The sequence below is a fragment of the Cyprinus carpio genome, chromosome A16 (assembly GCF_018340385.1).
Source record: "Cyprinus carpio isolate SPL01 chromosome A16, ASM1834038v1, whole genome shotgun sequence".
NCBI lineage: Eukaryota > Metazoa > Chordata > Actinopteri > Cypriniformes > Cyprinidae > Cyprinus > Cyprinus carpio.
Genome location: NC_056587.1, coordinates 13,104,480 through 13,131,980, shown reverse-complemented (window position 1 = coordinate 13,131,980; position 27,501 = coordinate 13,104,480). Strand labels below are relative to the sequence as shown.

General features: G+C 38.4%; 3 protein-coding genes across 3 annotated transcripts; 1 reads left to right on the top strand and 2 right to left on the bottom strand.

Annotated features, from left to right (window-relative positions):
• Positions 1 to 12: 12 nt before the first annotated feature.
• On the bottom strand, positions 13 to 5,305 carry LOC109106096 (zinc finger-containing ubiquitin peptidase 1-like). Its single transcript, XM_042772790.1, is given in 13 exon segments — positions 13 to 168; positions 304 to 524; positions 674 to 837; positions 1,360 to 1,522; positions 1,610 to 1,692; positions 1,694 to 1,793; positions 2,347 to 2,515; positions 2,657 to 2,766; positions 2,942 to 3,049; positions 3,135 to 3,194; positions 3,321 to 3,422; positions 3,498 to 4,036; positions 5,170 to 5,305. Coding segments are annotated over 13 exon segments (1,917 nt in total). The 5' UTR covers positions 5,220 to 5,305; the 3' UTR covers positions 13 to 120.
• LOC109106086 (importin subunit alpha-6-like) lies at positions 5,255 to 13,397 on the top strand. The gene is made up of 14 exons (XM_042772791.1): positions 5,255 to 5,386; positions 6,748 to 6,881; positions 7,053 to 7,154; positions 7,840 to 7,939; positions 8,025 to 8,119; positions 8,209 to 8,340; positions 8,449 to 8,537; positions 9,423 to 9,522; positions 9,681 to 9,844; positions 9,936 to 10,014; positions 10,108 to 10,233; positions 10,323 to 10,450; positions 10,847 to 11,025; positions 11,477 to 13,397. The coding sequence occupies exons 1-14, from the start codon at positions 5,383 to 5,385 to the stop codon at positions 11,662 to 11,664; spliced, it is 1,620 nt and encodes a 539-aa protein (XP_042628725.1). The 5' UTR covers positions 5,255 to 5,382; the 3' UTR covers positions 11,665 to 13,397.
• Positions 13,398 to 21,258: 7,861 nt separating this feature from the next.
• Positions 21,259 to 27,440, bottom strand: LOC109106081 (G-protein coupled receptor family C group 6 member A-like). The gene is made up of 6 exons (XM_019119397.2): positions 25,965 to 27,440; positions 25,291 to 25,588; positions 24,209 to 24,967; positions 23,904 to 24,101; positions 22,891 to 23,014; positions 21,259 to 22,784 (listed from the first exon to the last, which is right to left on the bottom strand). Exons 1-6 carry the CDS (start codon positions 26,171 to 26,173, stop codon positions 21,763 to 21,765), a joined length of 2,610 nt encoding a protein of 869 aa, XP_018974942.2. The 5' UTR covers positions 26,174 to 27,440; the 3' UTR covers positions 21,259 to 21,762.
• Between the last annotated feature and the right edge of the window lie 61 nt (positions 27,441 to 27,501).

The following is a 27,501-nucleotide window of genomic DNA, read 5'->3' as shown; positions in this document are numbered from 1 at the left end:
GATACAATGCTATATGTATTATTGTTTATTGACATTTACAAAAATACAGCGTTTCACAGTCTAATAAAAGTAGCAGGAACTAGTAGATAAAACTGCAGTCAGCAGATGTGGACAATTCCATCAAGGGATTTTCTCAGCACATAGTGTCCTTGAATTAAGAATACGGCTCTGAAAAACAAACATGCCAAAAAGATGTCAAGCTGTAGCTCAAGAGTTTAACATAGACGGTGCATATAAAATATCTAAATGCAGTTCATTACTTGAACTGAGCAATGAATTCCTGAAGCTGTAGCTCTAAATTACCCGTTTCTCTTCAGGTGTCAGCAGCCCTTCTACAGCGACCGCTTGATACTGTCTGTGTTTTAGACCACCGGAGAATTTGCGCATACGTCGTACCATGGTAGCTGCTGTATCCTGCGACAGCACTCTCCTCATTTCCCTGGGTGCACACCCCGGATCGAAGAGGAGCAAGCACAGGTTGCCATTTACTTTCTGTTCCACTCCTACGATTGAGCGACTGTGGCCTGATCATAAAGACAGGACAACACGTACGTCATCTTATAAAGGAATTTCTATTTCTCTGAGGCTAATAATCTGGAGTTGCATGAGAGATGATAATAATTCACTTGATTCTTATTAAATGCTGTAGTTTACAAGAGAAATTTTTAAATACCTTGATGCTGGAGGTATATAGGTGGTAATGTCGTCTGCACTACTTTGGGTGGCAGTCTTGCAACCCTACTGGCAGAATGTGAGAAATACTGTTTCACCCACTCAAACAGTCTGGGATGCGTATCTCCTGGGCCAGTGGGCTTGTGAAAATCCACAATTCGGGCTCTACATTTTTTAAGGAAAGTTAAGATTATTATTTACTATTTACATTGTTTTAATGTTTGAAGTTGGTAAGATGTTTTTGAAGTCTCTCACCAAGACTACATTTATTTGATCAAAAATACAGTAAAAACAGTAATACTGTTTTTTTGGGGGGGGGTTTTCAATTTAAAATAACTTTTCTGTTTTTGTATATTTTAAAATGTAACTTATTCCTGTGATAGCAAAGCTGAATTTTCAGCTGCTATTACTTCAGTCTTCAGTGTCACAACAAGATCCTTCAGAAATCATTCTAATATGCCGATTTGTTCCTCAAGAAACATTTCTTATTATTATTAATGTTGTGCTGCTTAATATTTTTGAGAAAACCATGATAATTTTTTATTTTCTTTAGGATTCTCTCGTAAGTAGAAAGTTCAGAACAAAATAATTATATAATTTATATTAATAAAATAATTTCTTTCAAAATATTTTTTTTTTTGAACAGTAGTGTATATGAAAATATAAACTTGGGGTTTCAATGCATACTTCACACTAAGAGAGGTGAAAACTGCATAGATTTCTGTAGCTCCTATCCAAGCCCTTGTCCCCTGCAGTCGATGGTTGAAGTGAGAAGCACCCTGAGGATCTGCACCTTGACCCCACGCCTCTTCGATTAAGGCCTGCACTCTCGGAATGCTGGGAACTGAAACTGTGAGGGGAAATTATATGATGGGTACTGTTACAAGGAAAATCAACATGGAGCCAAGAGAATAACACAATGTAACTGATATTATACCAGGTAAAAGGTTATACTGCTCCATCCTGTGCAAAGATGAAAGAAGCATCTGGAAGTTTCTGTAGCCACATCCCCAACCTTTCCCCCTCTGATGAAGAGTAGTGATCAGTCTCAGCACAGAGCCACACATGCGCACAGTCAGAAGCGTCCTTCTGATAGTACCTACAGAGAGCTTCCACAAGTCCTGAAACAGAAAGGTTACGTTTAAGCCTTGAGCGGGTTTTATCTATTTTCATTTACTACAGTTTTTTTTGTTGTTGCATCATTTAAAAAGTAACAGCTATATAATTAAAATCCTAATAATAATGATAATAATACATTATTTTTAATTACTTTTATACATTATTAATTAATAGTATTAAACCCATTAAAATATAATGTATAATTAAGTATATATTAATTAAAAATATATACACACACTACAGTTGTAACAAACGTTTGGGTCAGTGAGATTTGTTTTTCAAAGAAATGAATGCCTATATTCAGCAAGGACACATTAAATTGATCAAAAGTGACTGTAAAAAACATTTATAAAAAGTATAAATTAATTTTTATTTTTATCTATCAAATAATTCAATTATAAAAATGTATACAAAATATTAAGAAGCACAACTGTTTTCAACATTGATAATAAGATTAAGAAAATAACTGAACAGATTTTCAGTCTAATAATTCAGCAGTTGGAACAAATATGTAAAGATAATTGGTGTAGCTCTATGATGCACTCTCAATCAGACCTGATGTTTTGCTTCTGCCATCATCCATCCCAGAGGCCAGAGATTCTAGCATCTCCACTTTTTTCCTGTGGAACTCTGCAGGAACCATCTGACCTCGAGACACAGCCCTCTCCATAGTCCTCTCCATTTGCTTGCGATAACCACCACTGTTATCAAGCCCAAACTGCTTCTGAATAGAGCAGTGAAGAGTAATGAAACAACAAAAAAACTTTTGTAGTGGTTTGAGACAAGGGGGAATAAATAATGACAATTTTCACCTTTTAGGTGAACATTTTATGGAAATCTCACAGTGATATTTTCTTTAGCTAACCTGAAGCTTCTTAAAGTCCTCTGCCTCCCGTCTAGTCTCAGCCTCCCTCCACTTTTGCTCCTCTTCCTCCTGAAGCTTCCTGGCCAGAGTCAGGTCTTCAGATGAATGTCCTCAAAACACCCAAACCAAATATTTTAAGAACACAAGTTTTGTTGCGCCGATAGCTACTACAACAGATTTTATATTGATTCACAGAACAGCTTGATTTCTACATTTAAATGTAACTAACAAACAATTCTAGAAAAAAGCTTGTATGCAGTTGCATACTTAATAATATACACATACCTGTTGCAGATGCTGAGCCGTATTCCAGGTGTAGCTCAACATGCTCTTGAAGGGAGGAGCTGCTGGGACAGCTCAGAGAACACATCGGACACTCATAGTGCATCACAGCTGGAGATCCCAAAAATACATGTATAGTTTAGTTTGGCCCATTCACTTACTCAGAACTGCCAAATCGACCACCTTGCTAACTGACCTGATCTCCCATTGCTTGTAGAAGATGCTTCTGTTGAAGTGCCAGCCTCAGGACCTGCCCCAAGAGGACAAACCATATCAGACATAAATCAAAGACAGCTAGTGATAAAAAAAGGTGTAAAATGAACACTTGTAAAACATACATATATACTTGCAAAAGTGATATTTATGTTTTGAGGTAAGACACCTTCAGCTCCATCTTGGTCCTGTAGATGAAGCTCAACATGCTCCTGCAGAATAAAGCAATCTTTGCAGACCAAACTGCACATAGGACATGAAAAGCATCCTTCTGAAATACACAAAGAGTAACTATTAGTCTAATGGCTTCATTTAAATCAGTTTTATGTTGTAAAGTTAAGAGCACCTTTAAGAGGTGAGGACAAGCGCTTCTGCTTTGATTTTCGGCGCCCATCTTTCCTCTCCCTGGTTGCATTGTTGCTGGATGTTGGTGTAGTTCTGACGAGTTTTATTGCACCACTCGCTCTGGCTACTGCAGGTGGTGAACTCTTCGGACTAGTCGAGGTTCCCTGAGAAAGACAGGTCCCTGTAATCGGGGAGGTCATCCCGTTTACCTGAGGTGGCGACTGAGGTGAGGCTTGAGATACCTTGTCCATATTTTTCACATTTACATTGGATGTCTTTGTAGAACTGGGTCTTTGAGCTGTCCAGTCATTTAAGTTTTCCTGTCCACTGTCAGCCACTGTTGTTTTCGTGTCCTGGCAGTCTTTGTCTATGTGTGCGATGCTGATGTGGAAGCTCAGCTCGTCGTACGAAACACCGGACAAAGAGCAGAACGGGCAGGCCATCACATTCTCCATGTGACTCAGGAGGAGATGGGTTCTCATCTCTGCCTCAGATGGGAGCTCTTCACAGCAGATGTCACACACAGGCATTGTCACAAGGCTGGATGAAACAAATGGACAAATTAACCATGATAGTAATCCAAATGACAGAATAACCCCTGAAAAAGGATCTCTGATATTAATTGAATCTGATTTTAGTATCAATAGTACCAACAGACCTCTCACAATGATTTTAACATTCCTTAATGTGACATGAATGCTTGTGGGTTAAATCATACTGCCTTAAAATTACAATAAAAATGAAGGATTTATGACATATATTTATGATGTATTTCATATAATATTAACCATACTTGATATGATATTACTATATTATCTAAAATTATATAAAATATATATTATATAAAATATTTTGGGAGAAAAAAAACACACATTAGTGATCCAAAAAGAGAAATATGGCAAACATTTGTTAATATTTCATATTACTTGCAAAGTACCCATTTGCAATGTTTTTTAAAAAGTCATAAAGGAAATCATACATTTCTACATATATTACTATTGTATAATAATATTTAATATAATAAGAACTATGACTGTGTGTGTGTGTGTGTATATATATATATATATAATATATATATATATATATATATATATATATATATATATATACACACACACACATAAGTGTGAATGAAATAAGACTGAAGTGGACAAAAAAATTAAATATGGCTAAACCTTTGTGTATATATCAATATAAATATTATAAATAATAACTTTTCATAAATAATATTATTTAAAATTCATGTAATTCTACTCATGTGTAATGTTTGTTTATAAAGCCATGAAGGAAATCATACATTTCATTAATCGCATTTATTTATGTGACAATTAATCGACAGCCAAAAGTTCATAATCGTGACAGGCCTTAACTAAAACTATCTGTAGTAATTATGATGTTACCTGATAAACACTGTTAACAGTGGTAGAGCTTGGTACACAGTGGTAAGGGACGCGTTTTTGTTTTGAATGCATTTAAAAGGTCATAATCAACTGATCATAAAACTCTGAGACGCGGCTATTTGGCCTGTTAACTTGAAATCTGGATTTTATCAAGACGCGACTGTCAATAAATATACAACATCTGAAAGTCTTCTTCCACTGACTTCATGCGCAACAACAAAAATTCAATATGATTCTATCTCGAAATCGACGTTTATATGCAACGTAACGTACCTGTTGAGGTAGATATGTTGACTTGAGCAGTAACCCATTTCACTTTCCATTTATTATTGTTGAATGAGGCCGCTCCAGAAAACCGGAAACAGCAGCGGAGGTGACGTTCCTAACCAGTGGACGCCATATTGCCCTCAGCTGGAGGAACACGGGAGGGTCTTGAGAGAAATTTAAAAACACACGGCCAGAATTTCCCTCTCCGATCTACGACTAATGGGTGAGATTCATACACCAACTAAGATGTAAAAGTATTTTCTTTCCAGGGAGTGAATGAGGCAGCATGGCGCTTTGACAGAGTAATTACCATTTTGACGTTTAGTCCAAGCTAGCATAACACGGTTAGCATGTTAGCACAGAGAAGCTGAGCACAGTTTAGGATGAAAGTGAAAAGACTGAATGATTTGAGAGATTATAAACCTCTAACGTACAGTCTGTCAGTGGATTTATATAACTGATTTGATTTTGGGATCCATATGGTCTTGGTTCCAGCTGTCCAGCTATTGCACACAAATTATGAATGATAATGATGAATAATAATTTGTGTAGAAATTAAAATTAAGATGCTTAGGCTTGTATATTTAGAGCTGTGATTATTTATGTAGTATGTGATAAATTGTCTTTGGAAAATAGTCCAGTCCTCCCATCATTCCACAAAAAAAGACCAGCTGATTAAACACAGATTAAAACACCAGTGTGTATAAATAAGTGCTGCATTTGTTTAAACGGAGTATTTAGAAGTTAGAGATGACGTCGACGTATATTTTGACTCTTTTTTTGACTCTTTTTTTAAAAGCAAGTTTCTTCTAAAAATTACACTTTTGTCATCATTTATTCGCCCTCATGTTGTTCTCTGTCTGTTTTTCTTTCTTCTGTGGAATGTTGGGACTGACAGCATCAGTCATCATTCACTTTCAATGCATATTTTTCCATACATTGAACCTAAAAGGTGACTCACACACCCCTTTTTTGACTCAAACGTCTCATTTTGTAGTCTACTGAATAAAGAAAGAAAAATGACTATTCATTGGTTTTGGAAAATCTGTCATATTTGTTCCCCCATGTCTTGTAAAATAGTATGGTGGGCCAAAGTAAAGGTTAGCATGGGCCTATTTTGGCCTGCTGGCTTGGGCATCTCTGCTTAAATGTTTCTGCTTCTGTATTGGTGATTCATTAACTTGCTATAAAAGACTCTTCATGATGAGCAAGATACAGGTAATAACAGACAAAAGCTGCTGAGTTAAAATGTTTAATTCTGAACTGTTTTTGATCTGAAAAATGAGCTGAACAACAAAAACGTTAACCATATAATGAAGGAAGTTCAGCATGCAAAGTGTCAGTTAGCTCTTAGTGGTGTTACACAGGAAATGCTAGTATTAACAAGCGTAATTGCTTTAAGATAAACCATTCCTTTGTCTCCACTTGCTGTTTGGCTCAAATTATGAAGAATGTTGCATACTGACTTGACCAGTTGTGATTCTTGTCTGTATTGCTATAGGCTTATAGTTGATGTGCTGAATAGACAACAGAAATTGAGTATCACAGTGCACATCTGACCACATTCCTTTCTCTGATCTAAAGACGCAATGGCAAGCCCAGGCAATGAAAACTATCGAATGAAGAGCTACAAGAATAAAGCCCTGAACCCCCAAGAAATGCGGAGACGGAGAGAGGAGGATGGGATACAGCTCCGTAAACAGAAGAGGGAGGAGCAGGTTTGTCATCCTTTTTCTTCCTTAATATACAAGCAAATTAAATTACAGTTTTGTTCATGAATGATTAATCGTAAATTATAGAATAAAAGTGTATATTATGGAGGGTTATATGACCGGATTTGTTCATATAAGGTTTGTGTACAAAAGTAAAATGTTCTCACCTCTCCTCAGCTGTTCAAGAGGAGGAATGTGTGTCTGCCACCTGGTGATGAGTCCATGCTTGAATGCCCTATTCAGGACCCTGATATCAGCTCCACTGTACCTGTATCAGGTGTAAGTAATCTAGTCAGCAGACCATCTGTCATTGTTGTCAAACAGATGATATACAGATGAGTGGACAGTAAAATTCACAGATGACAGGCATAAGTACTTTTACCATGGGGCTTGGTTATTAGTCCTGTATCATTTTAAGCATATTGAATTGCCTATATAGCATTTTAACATGTACAACTAGCACAGTGGTACATGTTTTGTTGTGCGGAAGCATGTAATAGAATTTGTTTAATATGAATTTTAGCATTATATGAATAAATTAACAAATTATGCTCTCAAAGGAAGCATTTGTTTGATCAAAAATACAGTAAAACACATACTGGTAAAAAAAAATGAATAGCCTAAATGCACTGTAAGTCCCTTTGGATAAATGCATAAATGTAAATGTAAAACAGCAATATTGTGAAATATTACTGTTTAAAATAAGTTTTGTATTTTTATATATTTTAAAATATATAATTTTAATATTTTTAAAAAATATATTTTTATATATATAAATATATCCCATCTTCACTGTCACATGATCCTTCAGAAATCATTCTAATATGCTGAATGGGTCCTAGAAACATTTCTTATTATGGATGCTTAAAACAGTTGTGCTGTTGAATATTTTTGTAGAAACCTGATACAATTTTTATGATCCTTTGAAAACCACATCTAGGATAATCATTGTGTCAATCTGCAGGAAGGAGTTATAACCCAAGACATGATTCAGATGATCTTCTCTGAGGATCCAGACCAGCAGCTCATAGCCACTCAGAAGTTCAGAAAGTTGCTCTCTAAAGGTTGGTGCCTTTATTCCTATGTCTCATAGACTCAAGGATGACAGTTGTTTAAAGATAAGATTAAGATGTTATTAATTTGCCTCAGAGCCCAATCCACCGATTGATGAGGTCATCCACACACATGGTGTCGTCAACCGGTTTGTTGAATTCCTAAAAAGGAGTGATAACTGGACTCTGCAGGTAAGAACATTTCATAGAACAAGCGTTGCGAAAGCTAAATTGCCATTACTGCCAAGTTTTAAGATGCTTTTTTTGCTTGTTTTGACCAGTTTGAAGCTGCGTGGGCCCTGACCAACATTGCCTCAGGAACCTTCATACACACCAAGGCGGTCATTGAGATGGGGGCCGTGCCCATCTTCATAGAGCTGCTCAACTCAGAGTATGAAGATGTACAAGAGCAGGTGATTTTTGCAGACTGTGACCTGGTTCATGCCATTCAGCCAATAGATGGTTTATCAGGACTTAAAAGCACCATGAAAATGATCAGTTGTGTATAACTGTTTTTGCAGGCAGTGTGGGCGTTAGGAAATATTGCCGGGGATAATGCAGAGTGCAGAGACTATGTCCTGAACTGTAGCATCTTGCCCTCTCTTCAGCAGTAAGTGTCCTCTACTGATTCCAACACCGTGACTGCATGTGTTTTTATTTTGCTGCTTTTAAGGAAGTTTATAATACCTGGTGAAATCTATCTAGTATCTCTATGGTCCAGGTCCCTATTTCTTTGCTGAGCTTCAGAAATAATTCTGATATGTTGATTTAGTGCTAAAGACACATTTCTTATTATTATCAAAATTGAAAACGGTTGTGCTGCTTAAAGGGATAGTTCACCCAAAAAAAATGTTTCAGCTCTTCCAAGCTTATAATGGCAGTGAATGGGTTATTTTTCTATAGTCCAAAAGAAGTTCAATAAAGTGCATCCATCCATCCATCATAAAAAGTGTCCCACAAGGCTCCGGGGGGTGAATAAACGCTGCCTGAAGAGAAGTGAAGCATAAAGAAAAATGTAAGAAAAATATCCATATTTAAACCATAATCTCTAGCTTCATTATGAATGACATGCTACCCAGCCACACCATAATGCCTAGGTTGCTTTAAGTTCCAATCCAAAAAAAAAAAACACTTACTGTTCTTTTCTTATTACATGGATTATAAAGGGGTTCTAAATTCATGAAATCCCTTTGTGTTCAAGGAATTTAAATCTAATTGGTAGAAGTCTTATGATTAGGAGCCTTATCCTTATAAGAACAGCTAACACTGAATAAATCTCAATTCATTACGTCATTCTGGTGTCACAAACAGTTTTTGTTTCCCACTGTCAAACTTGCTGGTGTGTGCTTTGTGACTTGAGCCGGTGTGCTTGTATTAGACTATGCTATAGCATTTTTCTGCTATAGTGTGTCTGTTCTAAAAGACTTTATCATTACCTCCATCTAGTGGTATGATTACATAGCGCATTAATTTATTCCTTCCCTCGTCTTTGCAGGTTGCTTGCAAAATCAAACCGGCTTACTACCACCCGGAACGCTGTGTGGGCGCTATCCAACCTGTGCAGAGGAAAAAATCCGCCTCCAGACTTTGCAAAGGTGAGTTTGCAAACCAGTTCTGTATAAACCACATTCCAGCTGCATAGTTATCAAATTTCAGTGATGCACTCAAACACACTCGCTTTGTGTAAACCAGTGTTTTCCCCCTTGTAAACATGATATAAATACTTGATCAAACAACTGTTGTTTCTTCACAGGTGTCACCATGTCTGAGCGTGCTCTCCAGATTGCTTTTCAGCAGTGATCCTGATGTTCTTGCAGATGCCTGCTGGGCACTTTCATACTTGTCTGATGGACCCAATGACAAAATCCAGACAGTTATTGACTCAGGCGTGTGCCGCAGGCTGGTGGAATTGCTCATGTGAGAACCAGACATGCTAACGCAAGCAATAAACCATGTGATCTCTTTTATCACTGACTTAAAATAACATCCATGTGTTGTCAATTCACAGGCACAGTGATTACAAGGTGGTGTCCCCTGCACTGAGAGCAGTGGGGAACATTGTAACAGGAGACGACATTCAGACCCAGGTAGTGTAGCTTTCGTTTATCACATGCTGAATTGTCTGCATTTTCACAAGAGTGCATTTTTCTGATCTGTTGTGCTGCTCTGTTGTACGTCAGGTGATTCTGAACTGCTCCGCTCTGCCCTGCCTGCTCCATTTACTTAGCAGTCCGAAAGAATCCGTCAAAAAAGAGGCCTGCTGGACCGTCTCCAATATCACCGCTGGGAACAGAGTGCAAATCCAGGTACTTCAGACTGACTGAGACACTGTAAGATTATTGTACCATATATGTTGTGTCTAAACAGCCATGGCTTGATGCTTTTTCTGTTGTAGGCGGTAATTGATGCGAACATATTCCCAGTGCTAATCGAGATACTGCAGAAAGCTGAGTTCCGTACGAGGAAGGAGGCCGCGTGGGCAATAACCAATGCCACCTCAGGAGGCACGCCAGAGCAGATAAGGTGCACTTTGGGTTTTTTGGCATTGGTTTTTACCTAATTTTTTTTTTTTTTTTTTTTTAGTACTCATTACATTACTGCAGTTTTTCTAAGAATCTTATTTTCCTTATTTAATGCTACTGACTTAGGTTATCATTTACCCATAATCTGTTTTAAGACAGACTTGAAGAGCTTAGTATGATTTACACAGTTTTTTTTTTTGTTTTTTTTTTAAGGTAAATGCCAATTTACTTTTGAAGTGGTATTTGTATCCGACACTCCAGGAAGTCTTCAATTGTTAACTTTTTTTTCCCCATTTAACCCATATATGCATTCTAGGAGAGAAAACTTTGTTCTGGGGTACTATTTAGGTGAATGTTTAGTGAGACAGAAGTTGATGTAAATGCGCTTTACACACAGGTACTTAGTTTCTCTCAACACCATTAAGCCCATGTGCGACCTGCTGACGGTGATGGACTCCAAGATTGTGCAGGTGGCTCTAAACGGCCTGGAGAACATCCTCAGACTGGGAGAACAGGAGTCTAAACAGAATGGATCAGGCATCAATCCTTACTGCGCTCTCATAGAAGAGGCTTATGGTAGGCATGCCTCACCTCATACCTTGTATCACCTCATGTTAATGTAATTTTTGATTTCCCACTCTGGAAAATCAATTCTCATTGGAATTTTTGTAGTCATTCTAAACATTTCTAGTTATGGTCAGCTCTGACATATTTAATTTGTTCGAAGTTTCTCATTTGTCAGCAATTCCATCTCAATCCTAATACAGCAGTCTCGAACAAATGGACGTTATATTATTTTTCAATTGGTTTCCACAATTTCTGATTAGTCTTATAATAATCTTCTGATTAGTATTAATTAAATATAACATCATTATTGTTATAAAAATTGTTGATTTCGCTGATGCTGTTTTTTTTTATTTTATTATTGTTATCTGAATTGTCATATGCTTTCCTTTCATGCAGACTGTGTTTATCATGCTGTTTGTTCATATGTTTATATGATTGTTTTAATGATGTTCCCACACAGGCTTGGACAAGATTGAGTTCCTGCAGAGCCACGAGAACCAGGAGATATACCAGAAGGCCTTTGACCTGATCGAGCACTACTTTGGGGTCGAGGAGGAGGATGCAAGCATCGTTCCGCAGGTGGATCAGAATCAGGGCCAGTACATTTTCCAGCAGCCTGAAGGACCGATGGAAGGCTACCAGCTCTAACCCGTATCCCTGTGCTACTGGCCAAGCTTCAGGCCTTGCTTCCTCCATCCTGCCTGGAGTCTCCTCTCCCTCCTTCTCTACAGTGCAGGACTTCAGCTCCAGCCTCGCTTCAAGACACAGAGGCCCGTACCCGCTACTCACAGCAGAGATGACGCTTGCGCCCCCCGCCCCAAACACTATCCACTAAATCTTCCATTTCCATCTTGCCCATATTCCAAGCTCCATTATCAAGAGAGAAAATCTGTGAGATGGGCCGAGGAGAGCAAAGCTCAGAGTCTGTAGTTTAAGTCCTGTTGAGACTTAGAAAAAGCATCTTGCTTTTGTTATTATTGTTGTTGTTGATGTTGTTATTATTATGATTATTAGACATTGGCACTGGTCTCCTGTAAAGTAAACTTTACTCCATATCCCTTGAGAAATGTGAAACTACCTCTTCAATCAGAAAACAACGTGTGTGACAAACACCTAGCCTTTAATTCTGACAGTTCTCTTCTCTTATGAAGTAAATGCTTCTATGCAAACAAATATGTATTTTGGGCGTGACAGAAATAACACGGCCAGACAAAGTAATTAATGTATTTGCATTGATATATTTGCATTGGATGAATTCCCTGACTTTGTGTGCCAGTGCACCCACTCTTCATGTCATGCCATGTTTGTTCACAATGCATCCTGAGGGCATATCATGCCTAGTTAAACTATTTAATTTGGCATTTTGTTAAATAGCAACAAACTGCTGACCTGAGAGATTTAGAGAGGTATTTATTGTGCTTTTTAGAAGGAACCGGTCTGTGGGGTCCTGCTGTTCAGAGACCAGCGCATGGCCTGCTTTCTCTGAGCACCCGCTTTGCAAATGCTATCAAAGCGTTAAAAGCATTGCATGCAATTATTTAAGTGTGGTCATGTGATCACTAAGATAGTTGTTTGTATGTATGCATATCATTGGATTGTTTCTCATCTCACCTGGAAGGTGTTTATTTTTGCTCTGTCTGGCTTTAATTTGATTTATTTAATGTTCACATGTTTGAAAGTGTTGAGATTTATTAAAATGTGTATATTATATATACATTGAGGGAAGGAGGAGGATGTTTTTCTGTGAAATGGTCTTGGTGTGCAGTGAAATACTAATGTAAGGAAAGCGTCTTTCATAACTTTCTTCATTCAAAGAGCTTTTCCTCATATGGTCCCCAAAAGCGCTCAGATTTCCTCAACTAAAGAACTTATTAATTCTTGTAATAATATATCCTTCTTTTTTTTACATTCTTCAAATTAATTTACTTCCAGAAGATTGCCTTAGTAATGAAACTTGTCTAGCAGAAAGTTCCTCTCAGTTTTCTGTTTTTGGTGTAATTGTTTACTTCCTCATTATGTTCTGCCCGTAAATGACTTGCACCCATTTTCCTTTGAAACAAGCTTGATTGATCCAAATAAGAGTCATAATAATGGAAAGTCAGTATATTCACAAAGGAAAAAAATCATTAAGATTGTAAAATGAAATTTTATCAAGCACATTCGATTGTGTATAGTTTTGTAAAATTTCTCATGTTTGTACAATGTTTTCTAAGTTTGGGGGGTTTTCTCGCATCAGAAAAAAAAACATCTGTGTTTTAAGTTATCATTGGTACAAACCTGCAGTATAGAGGAGATCATTGCTTTCCTCGAGGACAAATGTTATTGTGTGAAATGATGTAGACAAATAAACAGACAATAAAATGCTCTGTTTCACATTTAAATAAGTTTACTGTGATTTAATTAAGGTTTGTCTGCAACAGCGTTTTATTGGTGCTTGTCAGTGTCAAAATTATTGAAATAGCCAGTCAACACAGAGAAAATATCTCCGGTTACTGCCGTAACCTCAGTATGCGATTTTGGACACAGCGTTCGTGTGTCTCTTTCTCTGCAGTTCCTGAATTCTTATAGGATAAAGGCATTAAAATCAAGCGGCCAATTGTCGCAAAGTATGCAATTCGCATGCAAATACTGACAGGCTTGTATATACTGGCAGTATATAATGCAATGGAGTGATAATTACGTCAGAATCATGACAGAATGCTATCCAGCTGATGAGCAGCGTGCATGGTGCAATATCTTGTTTTCCACCACTCAGGGAACCGAGGTTACAACAGTAACCAGAGACGTTCCCTTTTGTCAGCTCTGCTGCAGGAACTGTATTCAGTCCTGCCGTGAGAGTGGTGAAGATCAGCCAGAAGAGACGGACAATGTACACCAAGCACAGAATACAATTCCCACCAATAGCAGTGCCGCAAGGAGTGCTCATGGCTAATAGGTGGAGCTAGACCAGTGAACTGCTAGCTCAGGGTCACCAAATTAGCATATTCAAACAATAAGTGAGCAAGCTGCACTGAATGCAGGACAGACATAATATCAGTAAGCACATAAGAATGCACACACATATGTACAGTGCCAACAACTATATACACAGTAACAAACTGTGCTGGAGGCATTTTGCATAGTAATAAACTAGAATAATGAGTGAGGTAGCCAATAAACACATATGAAATGTACATAGGTATGGACAGTTTCAACAGCTATACACGGTAACAAACTGTGCCAGATGCAGTATAGTAATCAATCTAGCAGAATGAATGAGGTTAGCCACTCACTGAAAGCACTTGAGACGTCACAGATGGCACATCCAACTTTTAAAACCTGGCAAAAGTGTTCTGTGAAGACCAGCCAGCTGCAAAACATACAGGTGCGTCTCAATAAATTGGAATGTCATGGAAAAGTTCATTTATTTCAGTAATTCAACTGAAATTGTGAAACTTGTGTATTAAATAAATTCAGTGCACACAGACTGAAGTAGTTTAAGTCTTTGGTTCTTTTAATTGTGATGATTTTGGCTCACATTTATCAAAAACCCACCAATTCATCTCAACAAAGTAGAATACTTCATAAGACCAATAAAAATTTTTTTTAGTGAATTGTTAGCCTTCTGGAAAGTATGTTCATTTACTGTACATGTACTCAATACTTGGTAGGGGCTCCTTTTGCTTTAATCATTGCCTCAATTCGGCGTTTCAAGGAGGTGATCAGTTTGTGGCACTTCTGAGGTGGTATGGAAGCCCAGGTTTCTTTGACAGTGGCCTTCAGCTCAATTGGTTTTTTTTTTGGTCTCTTGTTTCTCACTTTCCTCTTGACAATACCCCATAGATTCTCTATGGGGTTCAGGTCTGGGGAGTTTGCTGGCCAGTCAAGCACACCAACACTTTGGTCATTTAACCAACTTTTGGTGCTTTTGGCAGTGTGGGCAGGTGCCAAATCCTGGTGGAAAATGAAATCAGCATCTTCAAAAAGCTGGTCAGCAGAAGGAAGCATGAAGTGCTCCAAAATTTCTTGGTTAACAGGTGCAGTGACTTTGGTTTTCAAAAAACACAATGGACCAACACCAGCAGATGACATTGCACCCCAAATCATCACAGGCTGTGGAAACTTAACACTGGACTTCAAGCAACTTGGGCTATGAGCTTCTCCACCCTTCCTCCAGACTCCAGGACCTTGGTTTCCAAATAAAATACAAAACTTGCTCTCATCTGAAAAAAGGACTTTGGACCACTGGGCAACAGTCCAGTTCTTCTTCTCCTTAGCCCAGGTAAGACGCCTCTGACGTTGTCTGTGGTTCAGGGGTCGCTAAACAAGAGGAATACGACAACTGTAGCCCAATTCTCTTGAATCGATTTTGCTTGACAATCCTCATAAGGCCGCAGTTCTCTCGGTTGGTTGTGCATCTTTTTCTTCCACACTTTTTCCTTCCACCCAACTTTCTGTTAACATGCTTGGATACAGCACTCTGTGAACAGCCAGCTTCTTTGGCATTGAATGTTTGTGGCTTACCTGTCAATGATTGTCTTCTGGACAACTGTCAGATCAGCAGCCTTACCCATGATTGTGTAGCCTAGTGGACCAAACTGAGAGACAATTTTGAAGGCTCAGGAAACCTTTGCAGGTGTTTTGAGTTGATTAGCTGATTGGCATGTCACCATATTCTAATTTGTTGAGTGAATTGGTGGGTTTGTGTTAAATGTGAGCCAAAATCATCACAATTAAAAAGAACCAATGACTTAACCTGCTTCAGTCTGTGTGCATTGAATTTACTTAATACACAAGTTTCATAGTTTGAGTTGAATTACTGAAATAAATGAACTTTTCCACGACATTCTAATTCATTAAGATGCACCTGTATATCCTGAATAGACGTGCCTATAGCCCAGGCCCAACAAAGAGGCAATAGCTCTCATCGAATGAGCTCTGACTTTGAAAGGGCATTCCTGTCCCTGGCTCGCATAAGCCAAAGCAAAAGCAACCACTATCCAGAGTGAAAGCCTATGCTTAGATACAGCTTGCCCCTTAGAACAGCCACTGTAGCACACAAAGAACTGGTGAGACTGACAAAAGAATGGCAGAGTGGGTTGATGTGTATTTGCAAAGCCCTGACCGGGGGTAGAGAGAGAGCTTTCAGTACCAGCATCAAGTACCACAGTGGCACTGAAATTGGGCATGGTGGATGTAATCTCCTTGCCCCTCTGAGAAATCTGACCCAGTCGATTGCCCCTGAACTGGGGAACGAAACTTGGCAATAGCACCCAAATAAACCTTTAGCATGGATGGTAGGCTCCCATTATCCAACCTGTGCTGTTGGAAGTGTAAAGCATCTGACACTGGACAGCTCGCTAGGTTAATATCATTATTATGGCACCAGTTCACAAACACTCCCCATTTAAGAGCATATAAGCGCCTATTAGAAGGTGCACAAGACTCAGTGTGCTTGTCAAGCACACAGGGAGGCAGAGTGCTTAGCCCTTCTAAGACCCCTGAAGTACGAAACATGGTCCATGCTGTCCATGGAACTCGAGTTTTCAGCCACAACTGTAGCAGCCACATGTGCAGAAGACCCAGGTGGCAAACAGATGAAGCCGACGCCGTATGTCCCAGAAGACTCTGAAATTCCCTCAAGGAAACAGACCCAGTCTGAAGTGCAGGGCTAAAGCCAGCCCGAATTGGAGCACTGAGTACAGGTATGCCATGCGCTCGAAAGCAAACCTCAGAAAGCATGTGATCTAAATATGAAAGTATGCATCTTTCAGATCTATGGATGCAAACCAGTCCCCAGTACAGATTTGTCCCAGGATCTGCTTCAGAGTCACCATCCTGAACACACGTATGTGAAGTGCTCCATTGATGGGTCACAGGTTCAGAATTGGATGGAGTCCCCCATCTCTCTCCTGGTTACCACAAAATAGCGACTGTAAAACCTACTCTCCAGCTCACTCGGAGGGACTCACTCTATTGCTCCCTTTGCGAGCAGCCTGTAAACCTCTTGTCTCTAAATGGGTAGTGTCAGTGATGGAACCATGCCGTTGAAACAGGGAGGTCTTCATCTGAATCTGAGGGAATACCCATGTTCTGTTATGCTCAGCACCCAGCGTGAAATGGCAGGAATAGCTCTCCATGTGTCTAGGAACTGACATAGTGGCCAAATCTCTCCGTTCTATCGATGGCACCGATGTGTGTAGACTGGCTCCTTGCCCCAGCGAGGCTAAATGCACTGACGGTAAAACGGATCATGGAGGACAAGGGGAACATAATGCAGGATGCAGTGCTTTGGTGCCGGTCCTCCAGCGAGCTTTCTCCTCCTCTTGGCAGGTCCATCAGGACGAAGGCTTGGCAGCAAGAGGGCATTCTGCTGTCACACCAGGGGCTCCTCCTCTGCCTGTGATGCATTTTCCTGGGTCCTGTTCATAGCTTGCAGCAAAAATTCGGCTCATGTAGAGGAGCCGCAGAGGATGCGGCTGGGTGCTTAGCCGTTCTCTGAGTGAAGCGCGGCACAGAAGTGGAGCGTGATCTCAACGGCAGATGGAAAATGCACCAGGGCATCAGGTGACTCATCACCTTTGTGCTTTTGTGCCTCAGAGAAGTGCTTGATAACCAACTACACGGCATCACCAAATAGGCCGGAGGGAGTGATCAGAGCACTGAGGAGCACCTTACTGTCAGAGTCCTCCAGGTCAGCTAGAGTCAGCCATAGGTTACTGTGAAGGAATACCATGAAGGCTCTCTTCACTCTATGAAGGCTCTTGTCAGCGAAAAGGACCAGCTAGCTGGTGGCAGTGGGCCTCGATTCCCTAAGGCCACAGGCGATGCTCCATATATATACAGGTTTGTCAGTATTTGCATGTGATTTGCATAATTAGCGACAATTGGCCAGTTTATTGTTCTGGCATTATTCTAGGTTTTCAGAGAAGGGGAGGAGTTCCCACTGTGAATGCTTCGCAATGTAGAGCGAATGTACCTCTTTTGTGGGTCTGGGCAATACGTGTTAACGAGTTAATAGATGATTCACCTAAAAATAAAAATAAGTACTTACATGTCAATACATTACAACCATACATTTTAAAAGTAACATTCAGGTTTAGTGTGGACAAACTAGCTTGTATTGTTATTACATTTTGTGGTGTGTATTTTCTGAAAACATGTCTCACACATAGACTGTATAAAAACATGGACGTAGTGTCCGTGACGCCACCCATAGTTTTCTGAAGAGCGGTTTTGAAGCTCAAAGTAGGTGGAGGCGGCCATCGCCATATTGGCAACACAACATTCCCAGATCATCGAAAATGGGCAAAAAGGCAGGAGTTAGTTGCTGAAGCCACACCCACCTAACTCGATGGCAGTGTCAGCAGGGGCAATCCACCTGTCACTTAAGTGGCCATGCCCTTAATTATTATGCCCTTAAATTAACTTTAAGGCGTAATATAATTTAATCAGATGAGTTATAAAAAAATTCACCCCCCCACAGCTGTCATAAAGGGTAAAATTAGCTATATAGACCAAAATCTTTTTACTACATACTGGGCTGTAAACATGTTTTTTTATTGCAGTAAAGTCGGGCATTTTAACATGGGGACTCTATGGGATTGACTCCCTTTTGGAGCAAGCCTCTAGCAGCCAGTCGATGAATTGCAGTTTTAGTCACTTCCTTGTTGGCTTCAGAGAGAGAGAGCGGAGGTTGCCACTTGGTCTCACATCCAATTTAGATTTGTGATTTACAACCAATGGCCTTTTGGAGACTTATTGAACCTGCATCCCACAACATGGTTTGTGTATGACCAGAGCAAGGACAGCTACAACAATGAGTGAAGTTGGAATAACAAGCAATGCAATGGGAAATATTGATATTGTATTGTCTGTGACAGATAAAGAAAATAAATGTTGTTTATATTTATCTTTCTCTCTTGATATATGGGTTACATGCATTATAAATATCATAATTTATGTTGACAGTGTCAGTCTCTGCAGCCCATTGATGAGTTTGTCCTCTTCATGGTCCACTTTGCAGTTGATTACAGAGATCAGGCCTTACACAAAACACTTGAGATGGATTAATTTGTTTTTATTTGTACAGACTGTAATGTAACAGGTAATTTAAATATTTATAACTTTAATACTGTTTATTGCTTACTAGTTTAATCTAAACATGTAAATATAAGTAATTTTGATACAGTGTAATTGTTATGTAAAATACTATTATCTTCTACTGTCATTAAATACGTTATCCATTAGCCATATCCACTGTGATTGTGTTTCTGTTTATTTTTCTGCAAGGCCTAATCATATAGGCATGTTATATATTATATTAAGATATAAGATAATGTAACAATATCAGACTGTGATACATTTACAGTCTACTCCTACCTTATCCTTTGACATAGTGATAACCATAGCAATTGATAGTTTTCACGTGACGTCACACACTCATAGGGAGAGAGGGGTTACACCTACATGCAGAAATCTATATATATTAGATATCTGGACGAGTGTGGCCCGCAGCTCGCTTTGGCGCATGTTTTTACAGCTGTAAAGTACTGGGCCGATTCCTGTTCACCATAATTCGCCTGGATCTGGCTGTAGAGTCCGGGACACTTCTGGCAATTACTCAGCTTGGTTCAGTAATAGATAGTAATATTAATATAGCAATAATTAAAATAAAATTGTTTTAAAATTGACTTAATACCCTGACAGTATCTTAATGTCAAGGTGCATCCCAATTTGCATAATGTTTTGAAGTGCGAGTAGTGCGTTCACACTGAAAATTCCAAAAAGAAAAGTGCACTTAACTGAAAAAACGAAGTGTGGAATATGTTGGACAGTTCATGCTCTCAGCTTGCACTCATATAATAAATATACTACATAGTGGAGTGCATAGTGAATAGTGCATCATTTGGGACGCAGCTCTACACAACTGGAACACCATATTTGTTTTATATAAGCGTTCAATTCCCCTGTAACATAAAGCCCCAAAATAATATTGTAAAATATTTTCCGGTAAAAAAAGACAAACGTCAGACCAGGGCTGTTTGATTCATGACATTTGAATCACTCTGTCATGGTTTACCCAATGAGGGAATTTGCACGCAAGTGTGACTTGCAAGACGTCAAGAAACATGAGTCATACATCTGTTTTGCTTCAAGTTTAACGGAACGAACAGATCTTCCTCAATTGTTGTGCACTGATAAAGGCACCTAGTACGCTTTCATATATGTGGGCTTTGGAACACAACAGCAAAAGGTATGTGGACACCTAATTTACAGGTTTTGCAATTTCCAGTGAAGATGAATCGCGATGCTACGCCATGACATTTATGATATGAAGTAGGCCTAATGACACTGTTGAAAGACTGAGAAGGGACTTTTTTCTTCTGAAGAAAGTACGATCTATATATAAATTGTTTAATAGTCTGGTGTGCAAAATCTTGATTGGCCTGCTAAAGCCCAGACCTGAACCCCACTTGGTGATGAATTGAAATGCCAGCTGCCCACCAGACCCAGCATTAGTGTATGAATGGAAACAAATCCTCACAGCCATGTTCACCAGAGTGAGAGCAGCAAGGGTAGAAAAACTTGTCAAATTAAATGTTCCGCAAGAACATATGGGTGTGGTGTGTTGAGGGCCTAATTTTTTAAATGTTAAGTAGAAATATATATATATGGTAATATAACTTCAGAGCAAATACTTAAAATGATCTTAATCCTTAGTATTTTATAAAATAAAATATGATAAATAATAAGATGTTTTATGAAGTTTCAATTTAGACTTCATTTGCTTATGTACATATAACTACAAATATACCTGGGGACCATTTTACATATTTTTGGATATTGTGCGTTTAGATAATCTCAATCATCTCAACAAATATTTGACAAGAGATTATAAGCAGCATTATCTTCCAACAACATTAGCATCCTGAGCATGAATTTCAGTGTAACTTTATCTAAACATTTGAGTAAATACTATTTTTGTGTTGAGAAATATTTCCATCCAGGTGACAAAACTGGACATGCTAGTTCATAGAGGGGAATACCACAAAACAACAACTGAAGACTGCATGCCACAGGCAATAATGACTCCACTGTCTGCTTTTGTGGTTGTGAGAATGACATTTCTCAATGGTAACAATAAAGAATTGATTCATCATCTGTCACATTTTTAGAACCGCTGCAAAAGTTCAATTTTTTCGCCATTGCATATTTGCGCCCATCTCTCAAATTTCAAGTAAAGACCTTTCTCACATTGGGTGACATTTGATATTGAAGCCTGTAATATTATTCGAAGGGTGACAGATAATAGGTAAACCTAAACATTTAGCATTTACACAAACCTTCACAGAGAAAGACATACAAACACGTAAATTCAAAGTGAGCTACAACTTAATTTAACACTTAATGCTGCATAACAACAACACCTTGTTCAATGTAACTGAAATCCTTCGCTGAAATCCTAATCCTTAGTGCCAAGTTATTTGCACAATATCCAATTACGAAGTGTTTTAGTGATTGAGTGCATAGTGATTTCAGCATGACATAAGAAACATGATCCATTTCCCTGTCTGAGATGAGAGTTTTATGGCTTTTGTCAATCCACAAGCCTGTGGCACTCTCACTATGTTTCTCTAGTATCAGTACCCCCCCCCACACACACACATACACACATTTCATGTCAAATAAAGACAAAATGTCATCTAAATGGTTGCTTTGACTCAGGATGTCATATTCTTGCATCAAATTATTATTAGTACTATTTTAAGCCACGTTATCTATTTTTGGCACAGAAGCTTGTTTCTCCTCAGTCACAAGTGACGGATTGGATATGACGTAGACTGGATCAGTTCCAGTTAAGCCCCTGATGTTCTCAGCACTCTTTCTGGCATATTCATGAACACTTTTCAGGAATGCAGCTTTGGTATTATGCTCCTTTTTGAAAATAATTATATAACACTTTGGCAAAAAGTGGCAGCTTAGGATCCCATAGTTTGAAATGAGAATAACAACCACCTCCACAGCCGGTACATATTTGCCACTGATTGTTATGTGCACTGGGATGAAGATGACCCAGGCCATGAGGTAGATGAGCATACCAAATGTGATGAACTTGGCCTCGTTATACCTCTGCGGAAGTTTTCTGCCTTTAAAAGCAAATGTGAAACATATCAGCGCCAACAAAGCTATGTATCCCAGCATTAACCCAAACATCACATTTGAGCCCTCGTTGCATTCTAGGAGAATGGATATTTTCTGCACCACTTTGTCTTTAAAAGGCATGTACAAGGTCAGCCAGATAGCGCAAATGGTGCCTTGAAGCCCCATGCAGATGCAGACGATCACGTACGGCTTGTAGAGTTTGCGCAGAAGCTCCGTCAGCTCTAGGTTCATCTGAAATGCCAGAAGGATCTTCAAAGACTTCACCAAGATGCATGAGACACACAGCGTGAAGCTCAGGCCAAAGATGACCTGCCTCACCCTACATGTCTCATTGCTTGGTTCACCAACAAAGAAAATGACATTGACAAAACTGCCCAGCAGGGAGAAAAGAATCAGATGACAAAGCGGCCCGCCTGCAGCCTTTACCACCAGAGAGTCCCTTTGCCAGAAGAACAGTGCAGACACTGAGAAGAGGAGGAGGATCCCAAAGGCAGTCAGTGTCAATAGAACGATAGCGAACCCACAATTCCACTCAAAGTACTCATAAAGCTTGGGATGACATTCTGAGCTATTAGTGCTTGACCACATATTCTCAGTGTCGCACTTGGAACATGCATCTGCATCTGAAAGACAGTTTAAAATCATTGTATTTATTGACTGCTGGGATAAAATTGGAAATGAAGATCAGAGATTTTCATTTTTAGTGTAAAGTGGCACACAGGAACTTACCTGTTTGGTTGGAGTATTGGTTTTCCGCGCAGACAAGACACTCATAACAACAAGTGTGCTGACCCTCTGCTGTTTTTTTATACTCCCCTGGCTGACAGCTGTTTGAACACTTAGATACTACATTCTGATAAGAAATAAGTGAGAAATTGTTTTAGGGAAGGCTTAATAGAACATGCAATACACAGCACTGAGGAAATGAAGAGTCTCAAGGCTTTCCATCTTAAAAATGCGGGGTTTGTGCATGAAATGTTTTAAATGAACCAATGTGGAATTCTACAACGCATTCTACAATATAATCCAGTCCTAATTAAGCTATTGCAGAACTACAGACTCCCTAAAGGTACATGGTGATGGACCAAAATATCAGATGGGAGGAAAATATATATATTCAATGTTTTTGCGTTTATTTGTAGTTTTGCATTCAAAAGTTTTGCTAGCAAATACAAAGTTTCTTGGGGGAACCTAAAACATTTGTGGGAGAATGCAAAAGCACGGAAATAAATTTTTTCATCCCATCCCATGTATATATTTTTAACATCATGTTCCTTTGGTCTCTCTGATATGCTGCGAGTGAGAGGCACTGGGAAATAGACACATCTGTCAAAAATAATAAAAACAATAATAATAATAATTAGGGATGCACCGATACTACTTTTTCCAGAAAGATTCCGATATAGACACTTTTATTTTTGGTACTTGCCGATACCAATACCTGTATTTTCACTGCATTTGTACATTTTTTAAATATTGGGTCCAGAATCCAAAAGAATATGAATCATGTTATTTGGATTCATTTAGCAAATATATATTTCCTTCAGATTTTTTTTCACACTTAATCATGCCTGTTAAAATGAAAATTTTGTTACACGTTACTGTTCATTTTTCTGTAATAATGTAGGGAACCAATCATTATACACATCTTTTAACAGCGATGAGCATATTTTCTGAAATATAAGTTTTTATTAGTAGAAAATCTTTCTTGATAAAAATGACTATTAAAGAGAATACATTACCTCAATATCACTTAGATTTTTCCTAGTGAAAGTGAAACTGCTGTTAGATGGATAGTATTCTGCGATTATGTCATGTTCCTCAGATTCATGTTCCTCCCATAGGCAGATATCATAGCCCGAATTGATGTCGCCGTTCGCGTCAAAATTGTACATTTCTCCTTCTTTCTCAAAAGTGACGTTCCTCAACTGTATAAAGAGCTGCAACAAAACATGCAATGACTTTTAGGATTTTGATTGTGACAAGGCAAAAAGAAAAAAAGGGATTGAATTTTACAGCAAGTGTCTCATATAGTGTGCTTAAATACCTCCCAGGGCTGGATAGTTGTAGGGGTCTTGCATTGTCTTTTTACACATAGTTCAGCCACAGCATTAGCAATAGCACTGACTGCCATCTGAACATTGAAGACCATGTCCAAATATGTGTTTTTGATCAGGTTCTGTACTGCTTTTGCAGGATTTCCTATATCAGGCTGTTTAAAAAATTCCTCCAGGTATGGATTGTTCAGCTCTGCTTCACTTTTAAACTGTAGATCCGTTAGGTATTGATGAAAAGTTGTAACATTTCCACTCTTGAAGGTGAAGCCCAATATATTTCCTATATCTGAGATGTTTACGTCTTTCAGAATATTTCTAGCTGTTGACCAGTTATCACTGGCCACCCATACCTTATTTGAAACATTCCTCCTACGCAGGCCCTGAAATAGCAACATCATTTGAGATGCTTTAGCAAATGAGACCACCACATTAACCTTGGTATTTTTTTCAATGATGTCCACAGTCTTGTTGATTTTGATGTTTAATTTTTGTTGATCTGCTAGTGAGTCTGGTAGGATCTCCTTAAAGGCCACACAAATTCCCTTGTTTTCAGTGTGCTTAACAAAACTTTCCATGGCAGAACGCCCATAGTCTCCATCTGTAATGATAATGCCAACCCAGGTCCATTTATTGTCCTTCAGAAGTTGTACCATGGCATGGGTTTGGTACTCATCATTGGGGACAGTCCTCATGAAAGCAGGGAAACGACTTTTGTCACTCAGAATTGTAGCTGTAGATGCATAACTTATCTGCACAACAGATAAACAGACAGCAATTAAAGGTGAAATTTATTACACTCTTAAAATTTTTTTTTTTTTATTGCCATCTACAGTTACATGAAAAATCTTTAACATTCATGAAACCTTTCCATTGGACAAAACATTCTTTACAGTGGAACAAAGGTTTTTTAGATTATTAAAATGTTCTTCACACAACGGAAAATAAATGGTTCTTTTAAGAGCTGTTTACTGAAAGGTTCTTTGAGGAACCAAAAATGATTCTTCTATGGCATTGCTGCAAAACCACGCTTTTGGAAGCTTTATTTTTAAGAATTACTTCATGGAGAACTTACCTGTGGAATAAACTGAAGGTTGAGTTCCCTGGCAACTGCGATGGAGATCTCAGAAGAAGAGGGCCCAATGACCGCCATTATCGGCTGGACAGGTTGAGAAGAGTTTGTTGCTGAGTCACAGTCTGAGAACGGCCGTGTGAGATCTTGGACGGCCCAAAGTGCAGTCGTGACATCAGAACATGTGTCATAGATACGATATCCAAGAGTAATATTCAAACTGCTCAACACGGGTGATCTGTTTGCCATTTCCACAGCATGAATCATAGCTAGAGCCTGATTTAGACCTTTTGTGTAGAATCTAGAGAGACACAATAAGATTTATGAATAATACTGAATAATTACTTAAAGGTATTGCTAAATAATTTAGCATTTAATCCAGTAACTATAACTATAAATAACCATTAATATATATAATAACTGTAATAACTATTAAGTAATAAATGGTAATGATTAAATTAAATATTAAAACACCAGCAACATGTCACTGAAAGCCTTCTGCCCCAATTTTAAGTCTAAATCAAAGTCAAATCTAAATTTTAGTCAAATCTAAATTTTACTGTAGTGCCCGCAAACAAACAATTAACGAATATTTAATATCCAACATAAATAAATTCACAAAATTATCAAAAAAAAAACAAAAAAAAAACACTAGATTCTTCACAATGAACGCTCACCTGCTGCAGTTTGGATGCCGAGAAGTAAAGAAGCTGTTTAAGTCAGTGTTGTTCACTGCCTCCAGTGCTTCGTGGATGGGGAAAAGACCTCCAATGATGATGTCTCCATGGGCCATGGCTCCTTGGTGGCTGAATTGTGCTAGAGAAGCTTCTGTGACCCCTACCAGCACAGACAACACGAGTAAGAAGATCAAATTCAAACAAGCCATCACTGCTTTAGGCTGTTTCCCTGAGTTCACCCGGGCGACTGACAGGTGTGCTCTCACACATCTTTCTTTATATTACACATACGGATTATAATACACATACGAACGTAACACACCTCCCACACTTTCCTAAAGTTCCTCCCCTGACTTGGAGGAATCTTCCTGTAAAACAGGTGTAACATAACCGATGCCAAAAATTGTCCTTACAAAAGAACACTCAAGGCCACCAGTTGTTTCTTAATATACATTTGGTGATGTGTATACAGAAATGAAAAATAATCTGTACCAGGGATATTATAATTAACTAAAACTGAAACCATAAAAAGGTTTTTCCTTACTTGACTTAAGCATTAACTCAAACACAGAAAAAAAGAAATTTAATCGTATTTTATTTCAGCTAGTTGCAAAGGAAACATCTAGCGTTTTCTTTCATTTTGATTTGATGTGCTAAAACTAAAACTGAAATAAAAATGAATTTAAAAAATCTATATAGAACTATATATAGAAGTTATTTTATAGATATAGATAGATACTATAGATATGTGTATGGAAATATTGGGTTTTTAAAAACCAAAACTAAAAAAACTAAATTAGTAAGGTAAGGACACCAGGTAAACTTAAAATGGAAAATGAACAAAAAAATGAATATTAAAATATTAATTAAAACTACAACAGTATCGCTTTTAGATGCTATTTGGTATCTATTTTAGTATGATACTAAAATAACACTGATCTAATTTATGCTGATCAATGACACAAAGTGAAATGTTAAGAAATGCATCAATGTTAACCATTTATCTCTATTTTCTCTGTAAGAACTCACCATAAAGTGCTGTGCAAATGGCTTGTTTACGCCACCTTGTGGTGAGAGAGCACGTTAGACTCTGTTTTCATCAGTACTAGGCACAGATAATTCCATAGCATGATTACATGTTTTAATTTTAAAATAATGTCTCTCAATGACTTATTGATCAACTGCAGTTTTTAGTAACCGTTCGTCTAGGAACCGAGCCGGTGCTACTTCCTAGTCTCTCGTATCACTCCGCAGTAATTAATCATAAGTCTAAAGAGGACTCTCTCAAGCGTCTATATATTTGTTAAAGGAAGAAAACGAAAAGATCGTTCGGAAGAACAAGAAAAAAAGCTGGAACAGACAACTCAAACGAAGAAAATCTGTTACACTCAGGTCAATTAAGTTTTATGCCTATAAACCAAGCAAATTGGTTTGCAGATTAATAATAATAATAATATATTATAGTGTTCATCATGTGACTAGGCTAAATATTTCCAACAATGTAATGGACTATTTTTCTAGGCGAAAGCTTTATAGT